Source organism: Candoia aspera, chromosome 7, assembly GCF_035149785.1.
Source record: "Candoia aspera isolate rCanAsp1 chromosome 7, rCanAsp1.hap2, whole genome shotgun sequence".
NCBI lineage: Eukaryota > Metazoa > Chordata > Lepidosauria > Squamata > Boidae > Candoia > Candoia aspera.
In genome coordinates, this window is record NC_086159.1 from 2,354,981 (window position 1) to 2,380,982 (window position 26,002).

Here is a 26,002-nt window from a genome sequence, read left to right on the forward strand (position 1 = left end):
TCTTCCCCAACTTGGGACTCTACCCTTTCACCTTGCAAAAGTAAGAGGGCTGCCGTTCTGCTCTCCCCAACATACCTCGAGGTTCCACTCCGGGACCAAAGACCTTGACATTGCTGGTGTCCACAGCAGGATCCACGTTGACCCGTGCTGGGAACTTGGGCACATGGTGCCCACCATATTTAATGGTGATGGTGTAGGTGCCCGGGAAGGAAGGAATGTAGGTGATGCTGTAAGTGCCATCGCTGTTGTTCTGGATCAGCACCTCAGCTTTGACTCCCGAATCGGAGATGATCTCGATGGTCAGCTCAGCGTCGCCCGCCTTGGAGCAGTCCACTGTGAACGTGGCCACCTCGCCCACCTTGCCACGCTCCAGACCAGGCCCGCTGGCCGTCACCTTGGAAGGGTCGAAGACAGGCTTGATGTCAGACTTGAAGGGCGATCCTGGGATGTGGGTGTCCGCAAAGAGGATGTTAATGGTGTATTCGCCGGGCTCCGTGGGCAAGTACGACACCGAGCAGGAACCATCACCGTTGTCCTGGCACTCGATCTTGGCTTCACAGGGACCCTCCACGGTCAAGCCCAGCCCACCCGTCCCGGCCCCTTTGGTGTCGATGGTGAAAGGGGCAGGTTTCCCGACAAAGCCGCCCTTCAGTCCAGGCCCATAGGCACACACCTAGAGGAGAACGAGGGGTGAGTGCCAGGTTCCTAGCACCTCCGTGACCCACTGAGCCCTTGCTGGCTGGGGAATTCTGGGAGTTGAAGTCCACCCATCTTAAAGTGGCCGAGGTTGAAAAACACTGGTTTAACAGGAAAAGCAAGGGAGGAGGCCTGGAGCACCATCACAGGTTCTCCCACCACAAACTCCCAGCGCAGCCTCCTTTGCCACCCTGGGCAGAGATCACAAGATGACTCAAACTAGGAAACCAAGGCTGCTGGCTGAAAGATCAGTCAGGGCGCAGCATCCTACGTCATCCTCATGGACCACAGGAAGTGTGTTTATATTGACCTCCACTGGGCTTTCATCTGGCTCATTCCCTCCTACCAGCCTCCCTGAGATGTTATCCTACAATTCCCATCCTTCCCAGCCAACATGGCCCATGCTGGCTGAGAGTGATGGGAAGTACACTTCAACATCAAGTTACCAAGTCTTTTGAAAGCAGGCAGCCTCCCCAGAATTTTAGATCAGGGTCTTTTCCAGTCCTGCCTGGAGGTGTGATGATAGATGATGATAGATGATAGATGATAGATAGATAGATAGATAGATAGATAGATAGATAGATAGATAGATAGATAGATAGATAGATAATTTTGGAAAGCAAGGCTACGTTCACACAATATGCTTAGCCAGGTAAAGACCAAGAGATGTGCTTTCACAAGCTGCAAAGCTTGCTTGGTGTGAACAAGGTTTGTTTTTTGGTAGTATTTTGTGCAAACCCAGCCATGTGGCTCATTTGAGGTTTCCTGCATTAAGCAAATCCAGGAAATGGGTGAATTTAGCAATCAGGTTAGGCATGATGTGTGAACCCAGCCCATGAGCTAAACCAGAGAGCTCAGGTCCTCCCCAGAGAACAGGACTTTGGATGTGTGGCCACAGAAGCTACAGGAGGGGACCACAGGGGGCTGCCCAGTCCTAACCCGGCTCGTACCCTCAGGGCGACTTCACCCCCCCACCAGATGGCACGCAGTGCTGTGCATCATGCTGGAGCTGACCTTGGACGGGTCAGGGGGCATGACTGCCTCCACGGTAAAGGGGCTTCCTGGCACAGGATTCCCATCGTACGTGATGTCCACCTTGTACTGGCCCTCTTCAGGCGGCATGTACTTCACCGAGTGGACATTGCTGGTGGCCCCCGTTTCCACCTTGCAAGGAATGGGCCGACGGGAGGGCGAGCTGATCTTGACGTCCACCTGGCCCTGGCCCCCAGCTCCCCGTGTGTTGACCGTAAATTCTTGGTCACGACCCACATCGACCTCTGCACGAGGAGGGAAGCGGAGAGTTAAACAAATTCAACTGTGCAAGGACCCCTCCTGCTTTCCTGAACGGCTCTTCCGTTGCAGGTCAGATAGGTGGGGAAGGGGAGGAGTCTGGGGGAGGAGCCCAAAGCTCTACCTGCTTTTTGAAAAGCCAGGTACAAAAGTATTTCATGTGCTCTGGAAGACCGGCGACCCAGACCCCACGAAGCACAACCCGGCGTTACCGTTCTGGCAACCCCTTTAAATCATTTTTGCCCAACAAGGTGCTGCTGCTTAGACCCCAGGCCAAACTTACTGTTGTTGAGCCCTTGCACTTTGACCTTGCCGAGGTCAAGAGGGGGAGCCACGTTCACCGGGAAGGGGCTCTTGGGGATAGGATCACCGCCGTACGTCACGGTCACTGCCATGTTACCCTGGTGGGTGGGGACAGGAAGACATTTGGTAGGGTCATGCAGGGGAGGGAACCACAGGGCTGTGACAGGTCTCACACAGAGATCATCCAGTCCCACCCGCTGCTCCAGGCAAGGCCCACTAGATCATCCAGCCTCTGTTTGAAGGCCTCCAGCAAAGGAGACTTCTTTAGTTCATGTGGCAGCCTGTTCCACTGGCCAGCAGCACGTAGAGTCAGGAAGCTCCTAGGAAGGTGACCTAGGAATTCTCAGCCCTGTGGCTGGGTGACCATCCTGGAGGCCCCAGAAGGGAGGAAGAGAACAGCAGGTCCTCACTCACCTGCTGCACGGCTGTGTATTTGACCGTGTAGGAGTAGTCGTGGTTGTCGATGATCTCGAAGTCACGCACCACCTCGCCCTTGGTGGCACCCGCAAAGTGGACGTCCAGCTTGGCTTTGCCAGCTCCCTTGGTGAACACGGTGAAGTGAGTGGGCTTCCCGACCTCCACGCCTGGGGAAGAAGTGCCAAGAACAGGGATCAGCCATTCGTGTTTCCCTGGCTTGCAAGAGACAAAGCGTGGCAGCCCCGTTTCCAGGGGACCCGGCTTGGGGGGGCCAGTTTGTGCAGTCCATTCCCTGCTAGAGACCCCTGTTCATCTCCGGAAACTGCACTCTGAGCTGCAGAGAGTCCCCTTCTGGGAAGGGCCTCGGTTCTTCCCCAGAGCTGGAACTTGCCCCCTCTTTGGAAGAGGAGTGGCACAATTTCCTCCCCCTCCCCAGGTGAGTTTGGGGGCAATTCACCTGTCCGATTGAGGCCAGGACCCTCGGCCTTCACTTTGCTGGCGTCGTGGGAGGGGTCCACCTTGATGTGGAAGGGGCTTGTGGGGATTTCCTGCCCAGGAGAACAAAGGAATTAGGAAAGAGGGTACCAGGATGGGCAAATGATTACCCTTCAAGTGAGGTCCTACCCCTTGGCTCACCTGCTCTCTTTCCTCGGCTGCAGCTCTAAAATAAATATGTGGCGGAGCCGAGGAGAGGGCGCAGAGGTCAAAGAAGTCAAGAGGGAGGCACAACCCTGGTTAAGAGAGCTCCACCCATTTTTCACAGGTATTATGCATCCCAGAAAGCAGTGGGGGATTGATTGCCAATCATGGCCACCATGATGACATTTGTCCCCACTCCCCATGGATGCCCCTGTTGGCCTGGATACAGAGGAGGGGGTTCTTATCTTGAAAGAGGTCACGAGGAATTGGGACTTATGTCCCTCTACGCTCAGTTTCAGAATGGCCCGAGGTAATGGCCCAAAGGAAGGACCTCGAGGGACAGGAGGAAGAGCTGCAGCCAAGACAACCGTCAGATAAAAGAAACCTGAGTCCAGGCCAGAACTGCAACCTGAGAAAGAGTCTCAGGCGAGACCTTCCCTGGTTCTCATGAAGATAAAGGGAAGGAGGGGGGAGGCACATTCAGACTTGCAAGACTGATGTCAGCCCTTCAAGGTAGACCAGACTAGGAAACCAAAGTCAGGAATGCTAGTATTACTTTTATTACAAGGTTACAGTAACAGAATCTAGCAAGTCTGAATGAGCTTCCCCCCTCCCTCCCTCCATCTTCGTGAGAACTAGGAAAGATCTTGTTTGAGATGCTTTCTCAGCTTACAGTTCTGGTCCAGACTCAGGTTTCTTTTATCTGACCGTTCTCTGGGTCGAGGCCCTTCCTCCTATTCCTCAAGGTTATTCCTTCTTCCCTTTACACCCAGGCGGCAAGTAACAGATTGATTACGTCATGGGTCCTGTTCCTTTCCTCCCCTCTTCCCATCATCCCTTGGTGCGGAATCGTTCTTGGCCAAAAAGCCAGACGGACCCTTTGGATGGAGTGATGGCTGAATGGAGCCGACTCTCTCCCTGCCAAAACCCTGAAACGCAGGGCCGCAACTAGGGGGGAGCAAGCAGGGCATGTGCCCTGGGCACCGCACTGGGGGGGGGGGTGGCGCCAAAATGAGTGCTGGGAGGGCACCAAAATGGGTGCGGAATCCATGTTTGCCCCGAGTGACACAGACCCTAGTTGCGGCCCTGCTGAAAGGTCCTTCTCCCATGAAGTCAGAGCCTTGGTGACGGAGAAGCAAAACAGGAACTATCAACCTACTGAGCAAGAAAAGGGCCAAAATGTTCTGATCCAGACCACTGATCCTGACTTGCACCCACATCAGGCATACAGAGAGGCTCCAAGGCTGGGCAGCCCCATTGCTCCCTGGGCCTTACCTGGCCGGCGAACAGCACCATGATGGTGTAACGCCCGGGGCCTGGGGGGGTGTATTTCACAGTGAAGGTGTCATTGTCATTCTTGATGATGTCAAAATCAATGTCGGCCTCCACTGGACCCACCACCCCAGGAGCACATTTGATGCCAATGCTCACGTCTCCTGAAAAACAAAAGCAATGGAAGATGTTGGCCGGGAGGGTCTGGAGTTTGGGAACAAGGGGGCCAGCCCCAACTCGGTCGTCCCTACCCCAAGCTCAGCATCTTTTTTCAGAGCTGGTGCCCCCAGCAGGATGAAGCTTCCCAGACCCAGCTTCTGGGCAAGCCAACATATCCACTTGCATCCTAGACCCACTTGAATCCTTCATGAAAGCCTTGTTGAAGAAGCCGAGAGCTCCATCAGAAGAGATACAAGGCAGAGGTAAGTTAGCCTTCCCCAACTGAGTAGCCTCCAGATTGCTGGCTGGGGATGATGGGAAATTTAGTTGGACAAATCAGGAAGGGTGCGTGAAGTCAGTGCCTTCCTACAAACCCACCAGAATCCAGCAAGAACTCTTGCCTTAGGAGGACATTTGGATGAAGGAGCAAAGGTCAGGGCCATTGTGGGAAACCCCCAGCCCATGAAGAAGCCAAAGATGGGATGTCTTCTCCAAAAAGGACACCTGGGGAGCTGGTTCAACCCAACAGCTTTTGTGGTTAGCTTTAACTCACACCCTCCCTCTGGATCTCAGATTGGGGGCTCACCTTGCCCGGCCTCACTGCAGTCCACTGTGAAGTATGTGGGTTCGCTGGCCTTCAGCCCCGTTTTCTCCACCCCAGGACCGTATACCTTGACTTTATCTGGATGGCTGCCTTCGCCAACAGTCACCTGTGATGAGCAAGAAAGGCAGGTGAGTGCAGGAAAAACAAAGGGCATTTCCAGAGCAAGAGGAGGAAAAGGAGAATTGTGGAATCACAACGGACTAGAAAAAGCCATTCAGGCTCAGCTCAGTTACCCAAATTAAAGCATCCCGGCACATCATTAACCTATGGAACTCATGACTACTAAAGACAGTGGCCTCGGTAGCTTTTAAGGAGATCCAACCAATTTACAGGTAGTCCTCAACTTACGACCACAATTGGGACCAGAATTTCCATCATAAGTCATTGCAGTCATAAGTGAGTCGCGATGTGACCGGACCTGTTTTATGACCATTTTTACAGCGGTTGTGAAGTGAATCATTGCAGTCGTTAAGCGAATCCAGCTTCCCCAATGGGCGTTTTTTGCCAGAAAATGGCAAAAAAGTCGCAAAATGTGGTCACATGACCATGGGACCCTGCAACCAGTCATAAACGTGAGCCGGTTGCCAAGTGCCTGAAATGGGATCATGTGATCGCAGGGGGGTGGTGCAACATTTTGTGACACTTGGAAGTGCTTTACAGGCCATAAAGCACCCATACTGAGGCTGTCATAACTTCAGACCATCATTAAAATGAACAGTCATTAAGTCAAGGGCTACCTGTATAAAAGTTGGGTCAAGTCCACTAAGGCCTATCGATCGGGATGGCTGGTCAGAGACTCCTGGTTCTGAGGCAGTGTCTCCATCTCAGTTTCTGTTGCCTCCAGCTTCTGCTCAGGTTGTCCTGGCTGTGTTGAACTACATCACCCTCCTCCAAGTGTGGGGAGAGGCTAAGCCAGGTGAGTGTGATGGCGAGAGGAAGCTGGATCTGGTGACTGCCCCTACATACTTACACAGAGACCTTCCCATCTCTAAGCTTCAACAGAAGACTGGCCAGGGATCTCCTACCTGTCCATGCATTAGTTTACCCCTCCCTGCCCCCCAAAGGGCCATCGACAGAAGACAGCCAAGGACTGGTTGTGCGCACCAGCACACCCCTCCACCCTCGAGTCACTCACTCGGAATGGACTCTTGGGGATGTTGACGCCTCCCCAGCTGATGATGATGGTGTGCTTGATGGCCTTGGTGGGGACGTAGACGCAGGAGAAGGTACCATTGCCATTGTCCTTGACTTTGATGTCAATGGGGACGCCTTCTGCATCCTAGGAAGAAAAGTACTTCTGTTAAAAAACAACTGCTAAGTGACTCCTGGCTGGCCAAGGAGACTCTTGGGCAGATCCCGAGGCTCCTAAGCAGAGGTTGCTTCGCTGCTCAGGCCCCAGTGCCATCAGATGAAGGCAGGGCATTGGCCACTGTGCCTGGACTCCCAGGATGAAGAAGCGGTTGAAAGGCATGCAGCTTTTGACCCGCTGCCCACCTACCTGTGCATAGATCTTGAGTTCTGCCTTCCCTGCTCCTCGGGCATCGATGGTGAATTCCGCTGGTTTGTTCACAATGCAACCAACAGGCTCCAGTCCAGGACCAAAAGCTTTTACCTGGAAGTAAGTGGTGGAGCAGTTAGCCCAGCCCCAGAACGCCTTGGCCACCCACCCCAAGCTGTCTCTGCTGGGATCCTGCAAGTCCACCCCAAGGCTGGCTCCCCAGGGAAGAGGGCTCCAGAGGAGGGCATGACCCCGATGGCTCAAGAGACATCGCGGGAGGCCAGCAGCCAGAAAGGCCTACCTTCTCTGGGAAGTACTCGTTGGTGGCAGGCAGGATGTGGGCGATGAACGGGCTGTCCTTGATGTCCTCATCGTCGCAAATCACATGCACGGCATACTCGCCTGGCTCGGTGGGCCAGTATCGCACATCGCATGAGCCGTCGCCTTTGTCGTCACACTCGATCTTGGCCTGCGAGGGGCCCTCAATGGAGAAGCCTGTGAGGGGGTGGGCAGAATTAGCAGTTGGGAGACCAGCCAGCGGTGGGAGGCCATCCCTTGGGCTGTTAATGCAACGATGCTCCCGGGTGCCACAACACACTCCTCCAGGTGTTGTTGTTTTTGCTTTCCAACTGATATCGACCTAATATAGTCACGCTAGAGAGGTGCCTTCCCCAGATTCCAGAGGGAGGGGGGCTGCAATGTGAAAAGGGGGCAGAGATTTTATCATGAGGCCATGGCGGCCATCTTGACTTTTTTACCCACCCACCCTCTGCAACACTCGCATCTGCAAGCCTCCAGGTTTGGCCAAACTCCCTAAAACTCCATTTCCAGTCCTGCTTCTCCCCGGTTCCATTTCATCCCATTCACACAAGACTCCTCTCCTGAGTTTGCTACTAGAGGGTGCAATTTCTGATCGTTCATGGATGGAAATCAGCTACCGCTTAAAACAATCAGGCTTGGGAGAGAGACCGACTGCATGCGCACAAACCTGCTTAACTTGGTTAATGAATTAAAGTTTCTGGGTTCACAGCATATTCAGAACCACAAAGTAACTCAACAGTCTGGCTTTGCACAACATGCTAAACCCCCAACGAGCGACCCAGGATTAAAACCAACCATCTTCCATATCTTGCATGCACATGGCTGCTTGGTTTTCTACCTAACCTCACTAAGTGTGTTGTGTGAACTCAGTCAGCCATTTGGAGCATGAAATCATGGAATCAAAGGCCATATTGGGAATTTTAAAGAGGAGGAGGGTTGATGGGCCTCCCTGGGCTGGCCAGTCCACAAGTGAGCACACTGTTCCCACGCCCTCCAGTCCAGCCCAGCCCAGCCCAGGCTAGCTTAGCCTCCTGCCCCTGCCACTCTTCTTACGTACCCAGCGTGCCCACTTCGGTGCCAATCGCCTCCACAACGAAGTCGGCAGACTTGCCCACCATGCCAGTTTCCAGGCCGGGCCCCCAAGCCCTCACTTTCTGCAGCCCAGCTTCAGGTCCCACCTGCACTTCAAAGGGACTGGAAAAGAAGGAAGGGACAGGTTCAGGATGCATCCCGCAAGCCGGAACCCCCCCTCAGAATTCACCCGGGGGCTTCACCGGATGGCCAGTCTGGATCAGGTTCTGCATCAAGTAATCGCTTTTCCGCTGCTTACATCATTTATTCTACTTCTACAATTCATAGGATTTTTTTTAAAGGTTAGCTGTGCAAACTGAAGCCAGCTGGAACTACAGGTAGTCCTCACTTAATGACCATTCGTTTAATGATGGTCCAAAGATACAACAGCCTCGGAAAAAGTGCTTTATGACCTGTACTCGCGTTTATGAGCATTGCAAACCATCACACCAGCCCTACTGATCCCAATTCAGGCACTTGACCACCGGCTCACATTTACAACCAGCTATAGCGTCCTGCACTCATGTGATCATGATTTGTGACTTTTTTTTGCTGGTTTCTGGCAAAAAACGTCCATTGGGGAAGCTGGATTCGCTTAATGTCTGTGGTGATTCACTTAGCGATCTGTGATTCTTTAACAACCTTTTGAAAAATGCTTGTAAAATCAGGTCTGGTCACGTGGTGACTCACTTAACGACCGCACCACCTAACCAATTTTCTGGTCCCTGTTGTGGTTGTTAAGTGAGGACTACCTGTACAGCTCTCATTTGAGGAAACAGCCAAGACAGAAGGAGACATTTCCCCATGGGAACTTTTTCCTCTCCTTGCCTTCCCCCTTCCCTATTGGCTGCACCAGTCGAGCAACTGAAATACATCAGATCCCCGCCACACACTCCTTGTGAGCATAACATGCAGAACTCACTGCCACTGGAGTCAGCGTGAGACATGTAAAAAAGGGGTGGGGTTTTGATTGTGTGTTTGTGGCCATCGTTGCAATGTTTTTGACACATATCCCTTGTGGATGCCCCTGGCTGGAGGCTTTTAAGGGCAAGGTTTCCCCACCATCAGTTTGCGACGATCGTAAGTGCCATGCCACTTCATGCTCATCTGGCAGCTGCAGAATTGCGTACCTCCTCGGAATGGCGTGGCCGCCCCACGTAATCGACACCACGTACTTCCCAGGCACCTTGGGGTAATATTCACATTCGTATACCCCATCACCGGCGTCTCGTACCTTCACTGGCTCTTCTGTTCCTCCTGGGGGTGAAAAAAAAATCCTTTGAAATAACATCCCGCTGTACAAACAAAGCAGGTGGCCATTATGATTCCTTTTGGAGCATTCCTAAGAAGAGATGAATGTTAGACAATCCCTGCAGCTGGATCCGGCTTCCAAGTCTTTATAGCAATTTATTAAAGCAGCTGTATCTTTTCTTTCAGCCTTGTGGGGAACCTTGAAAAAAGATGTGGCTGCTTTAAAGAGACACTGTGCTCACCTTCCAAAGCACACACAGCCCTTATGCTGGACCCTTCTCTTATTTCCCAACTGGTTCTTCTCTTCCTCCCCTCTGCCCCAAATGCTCCTTCAGCCATCATCCTGCCCCAGAGAGGTAGAGTCCTATCCCCTGGACCCAAAGTCACCTCCTGGTCAACAGGCTGCACAATTTCAGCAGAAGGTGGAGGGAGAGCAGATTGTCTCCCGCACTTACTTGGTCCCTTGATGACCACCTTGAGTTCCCCAGTGCCGGCTCCCTTGGTGTACACCTTGAAATCTGCCACCTCCTTCACGCGCACCCCCTTCGGCTGGAGACCCCGGCCCATCGCACGGCAAGCGTTGGGGCTGCAAGCTGCAAAGGAGAGAAGAGGCAAAGCTTAGAACCAAGGGAAGGGGCTGAATCGCAAGGGGTCCCTTGGGGGAGGAGAGGGCACAGGGGATGCCAGGGGGCTGGCATCTGCACCAGCTGAGGGAACTCAGGACTCACTAAGCCCCACAGAGGGGCTTGGAAGAGGGTTGATCCGAGCTGTGATGCGCACGCAGGGCCAGGGGACCAGGTCCCCCCAAGTACCCATGCACCCTCCCGGATGCACCAGCAACCTTAGCAGAAAGAGGGGGCCAAGTGAGGACGCCAACTTGAAATGTTTTCAGAAAGGAGCCAGCTGATAGTGAACATTAGGGATATTATTGATGGAATGAAAAGGAGGAAAGCCAGCTGAGATTCTCAGCCAAGGAGACCTTGAGAAATTCCAGGGCCAGCTCAGAAAGCCAAAATAAACTTTGCCTCCTTTCAGGAAGTTTCCTCGACCTTCCAAGCTAGCTTACAGCCCTGGCCTTCCCTGGTGGTTTCCTTTCCCAACCCAGCCCTGCAAAATCAAAGCAAAGTCATAGACACTGAAACCACCTCCTCTTTCTTCTAAGTATGAAGGAGCTGCTTCTTCCCAGCACAGCTCTCTCTTGGGCGTACCATCTCATGCCCAGCAGCCCAGGAAATCTAGTGTTTGGGCATGCAAAAGCCACACTGATCTGCTACCAGAAGTGTGCTTCCCAGGGACAACCAGGCACACGTCTTGACACACGTCAGGTGGGAGGGAAAAGGGGGTATTTTAAAGTCTCTGCTCAAATGTTGCCCATTGGATGACTTTTGAAATGTGGGAAGGAAGGGAGGGAGGGAGGGAGGGAAAGAGCTGAGAGAAGGAAGGAAGGAAGGAAGGAAGGAAGGAAGGAAGGAAGGAAGGAAGGAAGGAAGGAAGGAAGGAAGGAAGGAAGGAAGGAAGGAAGGAAAAAGGGAGGGAGGGAGGAAGATGAGGGAGGGAAGGAGGAATTCTTCCAGCCCCAAAAAAGAGGGAAAGGGAGGGATGGAAAGATATGATTGAATTAGCAGTTATTGGTTATGAGAATATTACTGGCAAGCTGAGAAAGAAAAATAGAGGAGGGAAGCTTTAGATGAGTACTGAGCTGGCAAAGCAGGCCAAAGGAGCCGGCCCCGACCTGGCACTATTCAGAATGGGTGAGACCAGACCCCTCCGATCCCCAGCAGGTCTGCCATGAAGTTAGGGAGTCTGTAGTCCCACAGAACTGCTGGGCACCAGGCCGGGGATGGGGGCTCTGCTCAAGCAACGGGGTGCAGGGGATGAAGTCACACCTGCAGGCAGCAGCACAACTCTGGGAGAAGCATGCGGGGCCACTGAGGAAACGCCTCCCGTTGCACCTCCTAAGCGGGCAGCGCAGGAAAGAGGCCCAAGATACCAGGCACCTGAGGGAACTCTTTGCAATGGAAGCCTCCCTGGTTTTTCAGAGGAAAGCTGGCAGCGTTAAGGCCAACCAGGCGGCAGCAAGCAGGCTGCTGAAGGAATGCAAGAAGCGGGAACAGATAAAAGGGACCCTCCCCCCAAATCTCAGCCTGGGGAAGCTGGGAGCGAATGGAAGAGACCCTGCCTTGATGCATGGGCTGGGGAATTCTGGGTGTTGGAGTCCACCCATCTCAAAGTTGCTGAGGTTGAGAAATGCTGGCCTGGATCGTGCTGACACGGGGAGGGCTAAGCACCCCCCTCCCAATGCCGCTGAGGTCCCGCAAGGGCTCCCAAAGCATCCATCGAAAACACCGGCCAACATTTGCAGCTAAGACACCCCATCCTCGCTATGAACCAAGGAGGCGACGGAGCCAAACCAGGGTCACCGGAACCCCACCAATGCCATGCTAACATTGGATCGACCCATGCCAAGGAGCACAAGTGCAGCGGGCGAGCCGAGTGCACGCTACTAACTTGGTTTACGCGGCTTGGGCAGAGTGGGGGGTGGGATTTTCTTGGCATCGGCGGGTGGGGTACAGACAGACTGAGGGATGATCTGAATGGGGGAGACCCTGGGCGGAGCGGCAGGAGGTGGCGCTGCAGGGGCCGGAGGGAAGAAAGAAGTTACTGAGGAGGGGGAGGGGGAGGGGGGAGCCCCCAGGAGGAGCAAGGCAGCCGAGGGGAGCTGTGGCCAGAAGCCGAGAACCGAGACCCCTCAGAGGCAGCAGAGCTCAGCCTGAAGGGGAGGCCCTGGTGTCCAGCCTCAGTTTGCCCATCTGGGGAATGGGAAAGCTGATCTCCCCAAGGGCTGCCTGGAAGCCAGCCCTTTCAACTGATTCCAAGCTTAGCCTAGGGCTGCCTCTGAGCCCGTCTAGAGGGATTTCCTTTACTTGGGAATAAGCTACTTTAAACTTCACACTACAGTGACCCCCTTGCATGATAAATGAATTTGTGAGACCCCCCACCCCCAATAAAACAAAGGTTTTCACTGGGCTTCCAGGGAAGAAATGGTGAACTGAAGATGACTCTACTAAAAGTGGAGTTGACTGGCTCTTCATAATTCCTCTCTGGACAAGGAGAGGACTTGAGCTCGCCCACAAGTGCTCCAGACAGCTGCTCCTCACGAGGAGACTGCAACACAGCGGTCTCTGGCAGGTTTAGAGCCCTGGGAGATGAGGGAGTAGCCATCTTTTTGCTCAAAGCGTGGTCGGTGCCTTTGAAAGGACCCTAAGCTCGCATCCTTCCTTTTCCAATCACCTTCGGAAATTGCTTGTTAACTGCTTTTCAGCTATTAGGAACCTTTGGATTGGCAAGTTTTACAGAACCAGGTGAGTTTCCTTCAGTCCTTAGCAACAGAAGTTTTAAATACAAGTTTAAGGAATTTAAAAGATTTTTTTTGTTTGGAATAAACAGCAAAAGGGTGATTAGAACTTTGATTTTGGAAAGTTACAGATGGACTAAGGGCCCAGATAAATTTGAAATAAGATTTTGGAATTAATTATAAGAATCCTTCCCATGGGAAAATGCTTTTGTTTTGAATTCTTTAAAAAAAATGATAGGATGAGACTTTGAAGGCTGGACACTAGAGGGAACCAGAAGGAACTAAAGATTACAATTTAAGGAAAGGAACACTTAAATTTGACTTACTAATACAGAATGAAGCACAATATTTTAACATTGGACATATTGAAGGATATTCCTGAGCAATGGACCCAAAAGTTAATTTTAAGAGTGTCTGCCTCTATAGATAGACTGTGTTTAAAAGATGTTATGAAAGAAGAACAAGTTACTGTATATCTGACAAGACTGAGACTGATCTGAAAGTGGATTTAAAAATGACAGGCTACAAGAATAACATGGGAAAAGATGCTACACTGGACATACAAAAGAAACCGGCTGATGTCTTAATAACTACAAGGGATATACAGTACAAATGACAAACCAAGAGGGTGACCTGGATAATTTTCCTATATTGGATTTACAAAAGAGGCTTGTTAAATCTTTGAAGAATTTTGTGAGAAGGGACAAAGAAAAAATGAAAGGAAATCAAGTTCTAGGACATTATTTGAAGGGACTAAAGATCAAGATTGTTAGAAGTAAAAGGAAGGAATATAAAGTTGGTTTATTTGATCAAGGTTAAAATAGATATGCTGTTATATCTGGTAACTCTTAATAGACTTTTGCTGATCAGGACTGAAATAATGAGGCTTTAAGGATTTGTTTATAGATGGGATATGGGAAGAAGAAATCATTTGTTGTACTTTTAGAGAAGATGATAAGGTACTAAAATTGTTTATACTTGCTGTAATGAAGAGGGAAGTCATTTCTTTCTATACTTCTTCTCTTTTTCATTACTATATTCTTATTTTTCCTTTCTTTTCTATTTTTTTCTCTGTTTCCTTTTTATTTTCTGCACCTATTTTTTCTTTTTATTCTTTTTTTTTAGTTTGCATTAGTTTTTTTACCATTGTAGTTGTAATTTTTAATAAAATTACTATTTAAAAAAGCTAAGATAAGCCTGGAGCAAGAAATACATATTCCACTTATTTTTAATAACCCAGTTTTGATCTATGTATCACAGGAGTTCTTAAGCTTTGCAGGGAGGGAATTTGGGCAGTGTTCAACCGTTGCATACGCCTGATCAGGCTTCAAACAATGTCCTGCTCACATCTCCTTGGTGGGGGGGGGGGCACAGCTGACAAGTTGAGAACTATGACCCAATCTGTCCCCACATAGCTAGGATCTGGGGGGAAGATGGCTCCAGCTTTCCACAGCTGTATTTCTGGAAGACCCTATCTCACAGGGTCATTGTGCTGCAAGCAAAAAAGGGGGCTTGAAAGAAGGCTGCGCTCGCTGCATTGAATGTGCCACGAGCTGTTTCCGGGTGAAAGTTAGAAATCTAGCAAAAGTGTTGTGGGGGCAGTGCAGGAAGCACAGATGTGTCAGAGGTTCCTGTTTTCCCCTGCAGGAAAGCAGGGGCTGATCATCAGGTCCCGGGTCGATCTCCAGCCCCAAGAAGGTCCCGGGGCCAGCCCAGCCCTTGGGAGAGGGACAAATGAGGGGCAGTGCCCCTCCTGTTAAGAGAAGGGGCCTTCAAAGCAGAGGCAAAATTGCTACCCCTCTCGGACCACAAAGACCAAGGCCTTGCTGCTGGGGATTAAGGGAGCTAAGTCCAGCATTCGGGGGCAGCGGATGGGGAAGGCAGAAGGGAATCAGAAAGGGATTATTCCCCTGTTCCTGCACAGATTCGCTTTGCAGATGCTCAGAACACCCCCCTTCTTTTAAACCTCTGGGCACAAACATCACGTGATCAGCTTCTTCCCATCTGGCCTCCTCCAGATGTTGGACTACAGCCCCCATCATGCCTCAGCCAGCTGAAGGAAGAGGGGGGTTGAGAGTGCAACATAGGCGGAGGCTTTCCAGGGAGGAAAATCTTGTCTTTAAGAAGGCTGAAAAATACCACACCTGCTTTCAGGTTCCCATGTTCCTCCAGGCCACACCCTGGCTGGAACTCACATATTGTGCTAAACCGTGCACTGCTTTAATCAAGGTTTATGGAATCACTCATGGGGGAAATGGGTTCCCATGCTACCCTAGGGCAAAATGTGGGGTGATTTTAGCACAGCTCAGCAGGATGCAAGAACCCAGCCACGGTGGATTCCCAACCAGGGTTCACAGTGGCTTCTTCAACCAATTGTGGTTTAAAACAAACCAGGGCTTAGCAAGATGTGCAACCTCAAGCAGAGAGAGTACGCTGCCCACCTTGCAGAGAAGAATGGCATCTCTAGCCCGGTCCAACCAAGAGACAAGGGTCCCAGCTGCACTGCAAGGCAGCAGGCCACCTTCTTTCCCTTAAGAATTGGCATCTGTCCTCAGACACCCCTCCCTGCTTCCTTCCTTGCTTCCTTCCTTCCAATGGGGGCTTATCCAGGACTCAAAACCACGTTTCTCTGTCCTGCCAAGGAATCTCCTTCTTTCTCCAGCAAGGAAACAGGAGGGCTTCACTTTGAAAAAGGGGCATCCGTGGGACGTGCAAGTTTGTGGTTGTTATCATCGCAACAGCCCTAATTTCCCACCTTTTCTCCAAGGAACCGGGAACTCAGAGGGACATCCTGTGGCCTCCCTCAAACAACAACTCAGCGAGGTAGATCTGCCTGGGAGATTGCAACTGACCCCGTTTTGCCGCATGAGTCGGCCCCACATCTGAACCGGGACCTGCCCCCAGAAGGCATAGAGACGGTCCAACCACCACCCCTCGCTCTCCCCGGCTGGATGAGCTTTGCCTTGCCTCTCCATTGGACGTGGCGTTCGCTGATTTAGTGGCCAGGAGGTCATTATTGCTGGCGACCAAGCATGGCGGGGAGTCAGTTGGAGGGGACAGGTAGACAGAGGGGAGCAGGGTGGATCCCTGGAAGAGCCGGGGGTCTTACCTTCTGCAATGTTGACCGTGAAGGGGCTTTTGGGGATCTGAGACCCCGCAAAGGTGACGTAGATGGTATGAGGACCCTCCAGGACAGGCCGGTAAGTGCACCGGAAAATGTTGTCCCCTTTGTCTTCCAACACCACTTCCACAGTGTCCCGGCGGCCCTGGGGGTCCACGATCACCACCCCCACGTCACCTGCGCCTGCTCCTGGAAACAGAAGACCCCGTTAGCCGCCCGGCTCCCAGTCACGCTCCAGCCCAGCCCAGCCCAGCTCAGCACAGGAACCCTGGGGTGCAGTTGGGAACAACAACATAACGGCAGAGCTGCAAGACACACGGATCGGCAGCATTTCCCCAAACTGTCCCTGCAGCGGATTACAAGGGTTATTTAACCCTTGTTAGTCAACCTCAGCAACTTGAAGATGGGTGGACTTCAGCTCCCAGAATTCCCCAGCCAGCATGGCTGGCTGGGGAATTCTGGGAGTTGAAGTCCACCCATCTTCAAGTTGCTGAGGTTGACAAACACCGACTTCTTTCCAGAGACATCGCTTCTTCCCACATCCGGAGTGTCCTCAGGGAGGGTCAAAAAAGTCAAAATGGCATCCTGACCTTTTTGACTCTCCCTATGGACACCCATTGCACTAATTGCCCAGCAATAATTCCATCTAACCCCTACTTGGCTTGTGAAATTCACTGCCACAAGAGTGGGCAGCCATTTTCAATCCAAAAGAATTCTTCTATAACTTAACCTGCGGCAGTGAATTCCTTGTCAAATTCTTCTGACCCCAAAATACTTGCAAATTTCAGGCCTCCCTTCCCTTGGTTCTCATTTGGCCAGGAATCCTCAAGCACTTTGTCTGTTGGAGTTCAGTGTTAATTAATCCTGGATGGATGGATGGGTCAGATTACTGTCCCTGTAATTATCTTGCAAATTTAGAAGTTATAATACAGATCTGAAATGTCCTGAAATCAAGATTTGTATTTCCTGTCATTATTTATTACCCTAGAATCTAAAAAAGGGGGTCTAAATAAAAGTCTTAGGAAAAGGAATGCTCCCCTCTTTTTATAACCTCAGAGGACTTTGCTTCTCCATCCTCCTCCAGCTGCCCCACCCGATGAAATGCCACTTACCTGCAGTGTAGATGTCAAAGTAGGTGGGCTTGTTGGCTACGTTTCCCACGGGCTCCAGGCCGGGTCCCCGGGCCGTCACCTTGCTGGCGTCGCCGAGCGCCATGCCCACGTTGACTTCAAAGGGGCTCTTATCGATATTTTGCCCAGCAAAGAGGACCGTGACCTGGGTGGGAACAGCAGCGGGTGGGGAGATCAGGGGAAACTGGACAACCCAGCCTGGGTCTGCCGACCAGCAAAATGGGAGAAACTGGGTTCCGCAGCAATTGAGCAGATTTTCCCGGTTGCAAGATGGTGATCAAGGAGGAAGACCACAACGTTTATTCCCCTCTCCCTGGAGACTTCCCAGCTCCCAGGTGGGTAGACCAGACAGGAATCACGACCAGATGAGCTAAATCTACTTTACTGTAAGGCTACATTAACAGAATCTTGCAAGTCTGAAAGTACAAATCTCCTGCTGTCTCCTTTACAGACTGAGAAACTAGGCAGGGTCCCTTCTGAGCCTCTTTCTCCTCCCATTATGCAGCTGCGGGCTGTGCTGTCTCTTATCTGATGGTTCCCGAGGCAGCATCTCTTCCCCCCATCTCCCAAGGTCATTCCCACATACCATTACAGCTCCAGAGCTTTCAGACTGAGCCCCCTTCCTCTGACAGCAGTTGTATAAAGGACCCCTGGAGCCAGGTTGCCCCACCCCTAACCCCAGGGTCCATAAACCTGTTCCATTGGAGACAGTAAGTCAGCCTTTTGGCCATTGGAGCGAGGGCTCTTTGACCCACTGTGGGAGAAAATTAACTTTCCTTGGTTCACCTTCCCTCTAAATAACAGGATCCCTGGAATGCAAACAATGGGAGCAGAGGAGCCAAATAAGGTGAATAAATGCACAGTTGTTTAATTGCGCTAAATAATATGTGTTTGTGTAATGGTATATGAGAAAGACTTGAGAGATGGGGTGAAGAGATGCTGCCTAGGGAACGGTCAGATAAGAGAGGGCAGAGCCCGCAGCTGCATAATGGGCGGAGAAAGAGGCTCAGGAGGGACCCTCCCTAGTTTTTCGGGCTGTAAAGGAGACGGGGGGAGATTTATACTTTCAGACTTGCAAGGCTGATGTCGGCCTTCCTAGGTAGACCAGACAGGAAACATGACCAGATGAGCTAATTCTACTTTACTGTAAGGCTACATTAACAGAATCTTGCAAGTCTGAAAGTACACATTTCCCACCATCTTTTTTACAGCCTGATAACTTAGAGAGGGTTCCTCCTGAGCCTCTTTCTCTGCCCATTTTGCAGCTGCAGGCTCTGCTCCCTCTTATCTGACCATTCTCTAGGCAACATCTCTTCACCCCATCTTTCAAGGTTTTTCACACATACCATTAGAGAGACCTAAGAACTTGAAAACAGATGTTATCAAGCGATGCTCTCACCTTAAACTCCTTGCCAGTCCTGGAAAGACAAATGCCAGCTTTGGCGTGCCCAGGAGGCAGAAACACCATTGGTGAATCACTCCAATGGCAAAGCCAGACCCACTGCTTTGTTTGGCAGAATGCAGCCCTAATCTGAAGTCCTTAGGATCAATTCTCCACCCTGTTTTTCTCGCCGCCTCTTATTGTACTTTATTACTTTTATTGTAGTCTCTGTTTTTTAACACGTAGATCAGTCTGACCCCAGGGTTCACCCCGTCCTGCTCACCAGCCCCCGGGGTGGTCTCCTCACCTTGTGCAAGCCGGCCACCTTGGGCACGTAGGAGACAGAATAGGTCCGATTCTTGTCATTGTTGGCAACCACCTTGGCCTGGGGGAGGGAAGAAAGGGAGGGCTTTACCCAGGCAGCCCACAGCCCTTGCCAACAGCTGCCGCCTGTCGCTCAGGACCCCCTCCGCGGCTTCTTCAGCAATTCACCCAGATGCCTCGCGAGTCATGGCACAGGCTGATTCCCCCATCGCCCTGCGGTCCCAGGGAGAGCAGCTGAGGCTTTCAAAGCCAGCCTGGCAGCAGGAAGGGCTATGCCTTTTCCTGGTCATGGCAGGGGCGGCGGGGGGCTCCATCCCATTGCTCATGGCAGGGGGAGAGGAGAGAGACATGGATTCTCTGAGCTGAGTGCCAGTGGATCTCCTGCCAGTCTGCCAGCCAGCCATCCCACGGGCACTTTCCTCTCTTGAAGCCATTTGGGGGAGGAGGCGGCTTGGCCTAAAACCCCTATGATTTATTTCAGACCCGAGGAGGCTTCTGCGGCAGGGCAAGAGGCAGAAGACGGACGGGCCCCCAGGAAAACGGGGTCAGCCAGGAGCGGCTCTGAGAGGGGTGAGCGGGCAGTCAAACTCCCTGGCTGGGCAGAAGCAAAAGGCTGGCTGGGGATGAGGCAGGGGAGGAAAAGGTCTGTGGGGCTTGACACCAGCCCTGGGCATTCTCCGGGCACCGGTGGGGCATACCTCCTCCGTGTGTCCCTCAGGGTCTTCGATGTACACCAGCACCTCTCCCAAGCCGGCCTCAATGGTCTCCACAGTGAAGTGGGCTGGCTTGAGCACCCTGTTCCCATGGGGCTCGATGCCTGGGGGGGAAGGTCAGACATGTTGGCGAGGGGGGGGAAGAGGAGCCTTCCTCTCCATAAGGGGGAGGGAGGGAGGGGGGAGGGGTAAAGGGGAAGGGGGGCAGGAAAGAAGGAGGAAGAGGAAGAAGAAGGGAAGCAGGGAAGAAGGAGAAAGAGGAGGAGAAAGAGGAAGAAGGAGAAGGAGAAGGAGGAAGAGGAAGGGGAAGGGGACTGGGGAGGAAGGAGGAGCAGTAGTGGGAGCAGGAGAGGAAGGGAAGGGGAAGAGGAAGGACTTCCCCAAGTTCCACATCAGCTGCAGCTTGATGTGAAGACATCAACCACCACAGCCACTAGAGGACACTTTTCACAGCAGGGAGAACAAGCTGGGGGTCTCTTAAAGGCCCTGTGAAAGAAGAGTGCTAAAGTTCCCAAGGTTGGGGGTTTCGAGGCTGTTTAAAAAACACGGCAAGGCATGGGGCAACACTGAACCCGCTTCCTGGCTCTTCTGGCCGCTCTCCAGGCCCTACAGCGGTCTGACCCGTGAAGCCTTTTGCCCAGCCAGCCTGGGGAGACACACCTGCTCCAGCCCCCATCTGCCCTGAGCTGGAGAAAGATCCGAGTTGCAAAACTCTTCCCCCAGGATGGCAAACAAAGGAATTTGGGGAGAAGCAGACGGGCTAGCCCCGGTTTCAGAGTCCTACGCTCGAAGGCTGGAACATGGAATTTGGCTTCCTGACTTGCTAAAAGAGCAAGATCAGGAGAGATGACAAGGCCAGCTGTTCCCTCCCCGCTTGCCCCCCAGCTCAGGACCCTCCCCCTTTCTCTGCCCACCAGAGGGCTGCTTACCGGGCCCGTACGCCTTGGCCTTCTTGGGATTGACCTGCTTCGAGCGCAGGGGGGCTCCGGGTTTCAGCTTGGCTTTGGGGAACTGGGACAGGTAGGTCATGACCGAGTGCTCGTCCACGTTGGGGTCCACGATCTCTTCGGGAGCAATCACCTGTGTGAGGAATAAAGGTCAGGAGGCGGGGAGCTTGGAGGGGACGCCCTTTTTCCAGAGGGGCCACAAGCATGGTTTTTTGGCTGAGAAGCTGAACCTGTTGGATTTCCACCTGCCCCTTTCGATGCTCCTGAGAGCACTGCCTGCAGATTTGCTCCAGCCGGTCCCCCCTCCCTGCTGGCTTTCCCAGGACCTTCTCCCCAGCCCACCCATCTCCAGGGGTACCTGAGGGACGCCCAGCCAGTCATCCGCCTGCTGCATGGCTTCCCTGGCGTTCTCCACGGGCTGCCTGGGATCCCATGTCTCCCAGTCTGGGCACAGACCTGCGGGGTGGGGGGGAGAAGAGAGAGGGGGTCAGAGAGGCAAGGGGGCAGTGCCATCCAAAAGGTACCAGCCCCTCCACCTTGGCTGGGAAGGAGCTGCAGCCCACAAGTGGAAGATGCCAACCGGGTCCTTCTGCAAGGGGGCGAGCAGGACGCAGGAGGCAGCCGGGAATGACTCCCTGAGAACAAACCAGGGTCCGGATGGCGGAAATCCAGGTTCAGATCCACAATGAAAGCCGGTGGACTCTGGGCCAGTCCCTCTCCCTCAGCCCAGCCTACCCTTCAGGGCTGATGCTGCGGAGAAAAATTGGGGGGCAGGAGGACTACAGGCCCTGCCTCAGGCTCCTAGAGGAAGGGCGGGCTGTAACCCTAACTGATAAATGGTTGAATGCAAGAGGGAAATCTTGTCTGTCTGCTTCTCCCACCCTCTGTGGAATCTCCAGCTGTGGCTAAGCAAGCTCCTGCAGGCAGGAGTGGGTCCTCAGCCACAGGCCTGTGGATGGCCCTCTCTCTGTTTTCCCTAGCTCCTGGGGCCCGCCAGATGTGCTAGGCCAAAGTCCAACACATCTGGAGGGAAGCAGTGCAAGGGAAGCCCACCAAAAGAATCCACTAGACCAGAGTTTCTCAACCTCAGCGGCTTTAAGATGGGCAGACTTCAACTCCCAGAATTCCTCAGCCAGCACTTCAAGAGGCGTGGACATGGCTGGTTGGGGAATTCTGGGAGTTGAAGTCTGCCCACCTTAGAGCCGCTGAGGTTGAGAAACACCGCATTAGACTATTGGAGGAGTTGCCATCCACAGGATGGCAGGATACGTACTTCGGATCTGAGCGGCACAAATCCGGACAGGAGTTCAACGCATCTGAGGGTCTGAGCGGCAGCTCACAAGAGCTTCTGTCTTTCCGTAAAATTGATGAGCCAGAAAAGGAGCTGCCAGACTCCTCTGTTTTTTTGCAAAATCATTAGGAGAATAAGGTAAACAACATTTAAGCACAAAATTCTAACGAACCAGACCCTTGAGTGTCTGCAGCCCAGACTCTTAACAGGAGACAAAAGCAGGGCAGAATCTGTCAGTCTTAGGTGAGCTTGCCACAGCACGGAAGGAAGGAAGGGAGAAAAGAAAAGAAAAGAGGGAAGGCAAGGGAGGAAGGAAGGAGCAAGCTTTGGCTGAAGGGGTGAAGTGGGGCTACGTCGGGGAATCCCAGAGCAGAGGGGACCAGTGCCAGGAACCAGGGCTGGGTGAGGCCCTAAAGTCGCCTGCCCGGGCAAACAAAGGGGAGCTTTCGACAAATAAGGACTGCTGGTGGAGGTCAGCGGAGAGCAGGCTTGGTCCGGCTGCCAAAACAGGCAACCCCCGCTCCGGCGAAGCTCCTTGCCCCCCCACGGAAATGGTTGCCAGTTGGAGAAAAGCCACCTTCTTGGGGGTGGGGGATTAAAGGGACAAGGTGGAGCTGCAGGCAGCTTGTCATCCTGTCAGACCTTAATTTGTGCCAGGACTCCTCAGGGGCTGAGTCACCAACCCAGTTTTACAAGTTGGGGGCAAGTTTTCATTCCCTCCAACATGGAGACGATGATGCCTCTGAACGTGAGCAGAGTGCAGCTCCCTTGCTCATAAATCCGGCCAGCCCATTCACAGCTCTGAGGTCGGGAGGGCCTCCTCTTCGTTAACTGACAAACTGCACGCACATCGTTTCAGGAAAAATCCCAGTGACGTGTGGCTTGCAAGAAGTCAACGAGGGGGTGAAGCATGATATTGGGCAAAATTCCTGGCGGGGGGGCACGGGGGGAGGACAGGGAGAAACAGAAGAAGAGGGGGCACGCTTTCTGAACTCCCCAAAGGAGAAGAAGAGCTTGCAACTAACTCCATGTTAGCTATGGTCTCCCGTCGCCCTCCACCAGCGAGGCTTCTGACGATGTCCAAATTTGGCCAGCGTTCCTAACTGGGGAGGGGGGGCGGATCCTCCGCGGCTATAAATCTGCTTGCAGAATGTTTAGGTTACAAAGGCCGGGAACAGCCCCTTGCAGCCAAGTCAGCCACCGTTGCAGCGAGAAAGGAGATTAGGGAAGTCGAGGGCAAAAACCGCAAGCAATCAAACAACACAAGAGACGGACAACGGGGTTCTGCTCGCGGGGAACCAGGATGGACGGACCGCCTGCCATCATGAAACCAAGTTTGCGCCAAACCTGACGGGGAGGGGACCTACTCTCAGGAGTGTCTTCCTAGCCCAGTGTTTCTCAGACTTGGCCACTTTAAGATGGGTGGACTTCAACTCCCAGAATTCCCCAGCCAGCTGTGCTGGCTGGGGAATTCTGGGAGTTGAAGTCCACCCATCTTAAAGTGGCCAAGTCTGAGAAACACTGGTTTAAATCATCTAAACACCAGGTCCTGAAGTCAGCAAATTCCAGAGCAGGATACGTAAATTCTTGCCTGAATGTGTCAAGACAAACATCCTCCTTCTGATCTCCCTGCACTGTGTTCAGGGAACGAGCCCCTGTCCTAACATCATTAGAGAAACATTTCCCTCTTCCCACATTTTCCACACCAGGCAGGATTTTATGGGCCTCCATCAAGTTCCCCCCTTACCAGCTTCCTTCTTTTCAAGCTAAGAAAGGGCCGACTCCTTTGTTGTAAGCATTTAAATCAGAGTTTCCTGGCCAGTGCCACATGCACCTCGGAGAGCCAGCAGAAGAATCGACCTAGCAATATGGCACCAGCTAAGCATGAAGGTTTATGGAGTGGTGATTAAGCCTGCCTTATTTTCTCTCCCATCTCTGGACACTTTACAGGAGTCTGAAAAGCACCTCGCAGGTACTTTTCTGCAGCACCTGAATATTGTTCCCAGAATACAGAAGCAGGCCTGGCCTGGTTGATTTGGAAAGAAGCTACAGGCAGTCCTCACTTAATGACCACTCATTTAGTGACAGTTCAGACTTACGACGGTGCTGGAAAAACCAGTCGTCACACTTACGATCGTCACAGCGTCCCCATGCAATTTGGGCACTTGGTAACTGGTTCGCAGTTATGACCATCGCAACATCCTGTGGTCACGTGACTGCCATTTTTTACCTTCCCGGCCGGCTTCTGGCAAGCACAATCAATGGGGAATCGCATGATTCACTTAACAACCATGTGGCTCACTTAACCCCTGCAGTGATTTACTTAATGACCACCACAAAAGGGTTGTAAAATTGGGTTTGATTTGTTTAATGATCACTTCACTTAGCAACCAAAATTCTGGTCCCAATTCTGGCCGTTAAGTGAGGGCTACCTGTACAAATCCACACATTCCCTCTGTGTAAAGGCTCAGCAGGTTGGCCTTAAGCAGTTGCCTTGGGCTCAGCTCCATTCTGCAAGATGAGGTCAATACCTAAGACTTAATGACCAACCCTGTAGGGTTGTTGGGAAGATCACTGAAAAAGGCTTGAAAAATGTAGCACGCATCCACAGGGGAAACAAGAAGGGAATACTATCTAAGCCGGCTTTCCTTAACCTGGTGCCTTCTGGATGTGTTGGGACTTAAGGGCATCCCCCTGGGGAGGGTCCAGAAAGTCAAGACGACAGTCACACCCAGAGGATCGATCTCGATGGCAACAAGATCAATCAAAGGGGCAGGCTTCAGCTGTGTGCACATCTGCTACAATGCCCAGGATGCCCCATGATAATCTTGACTGGGAATGGGTTGTAATTCCAATACAACTGTGGATGGATGGATGGATGGATGGATGGATGGATGGATGGATGGATAGATAGATATATCATTTATGGCTGTATGTATCGTAAGCAGCTCCAGATTTGGGGGAATGCAAGCATAATCAATCAATCAAACTGCAGGGTGCCAGGTTAAGGCCAACCTGCTGAGCCTTTGCTCCTGCTCCCGCCCCCCTCTGCCCCTGGGTTCCCCCGGGCATGCTCACCCGGGGCGCAGTTGTCCACCAGAGCACCCAACGCCTTGCCATCCTGCCAGTCGCGGTTGAAGTTGGTGATGGGAAGCTGCGGCACCTTGTTCTGGATCCAGCCCAGCAGGCGCTGCTTCGGCGTCTGCTTCTTGGCATCCTCTTCATCCTCGTCTTCCCACATGGGCATGGAGATGGAGTAGTGCAGGATGAGGGTCCATATCAGACCGAGGATCAGCTTCAGGTTGCCGTCCACGATGGCTTTGCTGTCTGCAGGGGAAGAAAAGGAAGGGGGACCGGTGAGGGGAGGCACAGGGCCACCAGATCACCTCACTCCAAAAGGAAGGGTTCCTGAGGGTAGCCAGCTGCCAGCCCCTCCCCAGGCTGCCCGCCTGCCCAGGATGACATTCAATGAAGGGGCGACTGCTTCAAGAGAACATATATCGTGCCTCAAGCACAATCCTTCTTCAGTGCAGGCAGTTCATACTGAGAAGCTGTGACCCAGAAAGCAGTGTGCAAGCTTTCGAGTCACACAGAAGGTTTCTGTGTGACTCGAAAGCTTGCATGCCAAGACACTTAATCTTAACCTCAACTGGGAATTTAATTTTTGCTTTCCTTTGAACAGATATGCCATCTATCAAATTTGTTACTGCCCATCTCCTCCCACCAGGGGGACTCTGGGCAGCTTACAAGAAAACAATCAATAAAACAACAGATATATAATTCCAATATATAAAAATACACTATATAAACTAAAATTACAAGTAACTATCATTAGTTAATATATAGATAAAAATGAAGTCCAGATGGCAATGATCTAATTCAGTCCTTATGAGGGATGAGTGCTCTAGGGCACTAGCCAACCCTAGGCACAACCATTCCCTTCCCCGCCCCAGGCCAGGCGGCAGAGCCAGGTCTTCAAGTTCCTCCAGAAGGCCAGGAGCGATGGGGCTAACCGGGGGCAAGATGTTCCAGAGGGCGGGAGCCACTGCCGAAAAGGCCCGCCTCCTGGACCCCACTGGACGGAATTCTCTCACAGACAGGGTCCGCAACACACCCTCCCTGCATGACCAGGTGGGACGGGTTGACGTAATGGGGAAGAGGCGGTCCCTCAGGTAGCCTGGCCCCATGCCATGTAGGGCTTTAAAGGTGATAACCAACA

The 26,002-nt window shown here is 52.4% G+C and overlaps 1 protein-coding gene across 2 annotated transcripts in view; it reads right to left on the bottom strand.

Annotated features, from left to right (window-relative positions):
• The window catches only part of FLNC (filamin C), a 74,680-nt gene that overhangs the window by 28,891 nt on the left and 19,787 nt on the right, over window positions 1–26,002 (bottom strand). For both annotated transcript variants that reach the window (XM_063308985.1, XM_063308984.1), the window contains exons 2-21: window positions 24,862–25,110; window positions 20,851–20,948; window positions 20,475–20,625; window positions 19,531–19,649; window positions 18,816–18,893; window positions 17,110–17,272; window positions 15,986–16,186; window positions 9,977–10,114; window positions 9,401–9,527; window positions 8,257–8,393; window positions 7,180–7,373; window positions 6,879–6,992; window positions 6,516–6,659; window positions 5,363–5,486; window positions 4,621–4,781; window positions 3,164–3,254; window positions 2,704–2,873; window positions 2,270–2,387; window positions 1,711–1,973; window positions 76–673 (exon numbers count right to left, since the gene is read on the bottom strand). In XM_063308985.1, the coding sequence (XP_063165055.1) occupies window positions 76–673; window positions 1,711–1,973; window positions 2,270–2,387; window positions 2,704–2,873; window positions 3,164–3,254; window positions 4,621–4,781; window positions 5,363–5,486; window positions 6,516–6,659; window positions 6,879–6,992; window positions 7,180–7,373; window positions 8,257–8,393; window positions 9,401–9,527; window positions 9,977–10,114; window positions 15,986–16,186; window positions 17,110–17,272; window positions 18,816–18,893; window positions 19,531–19,649; window positions 20,475–20,625; window positions 20,851–20,948; window positions 24,862–25,110 (3,438 nt within the window). The remainder of the gene's footprint in view (window positions 1–75; window positions 674–1,710; window positions 1,974–2,269; window positions 2,388–2,703; window positions 2,874–3,163; window positions 3,255–4,620; window positions 4,782–5,362; window positions 5,487–6,515; window positions 6,660–6,878; window positions 6,993–7,179; window positions 7,374–8,256; window positions 8,394–9,400; window positions 9,528–9,976; window positions 10,115–15,985; window positions 16,187–17,109; window positions 17,273–18,815; window positions 18,894–19,530; window positions 19,650–20,474; window positions 20,626–20,850; window positions 20,949–24,861; window positions 25,111–26,002) is intronic.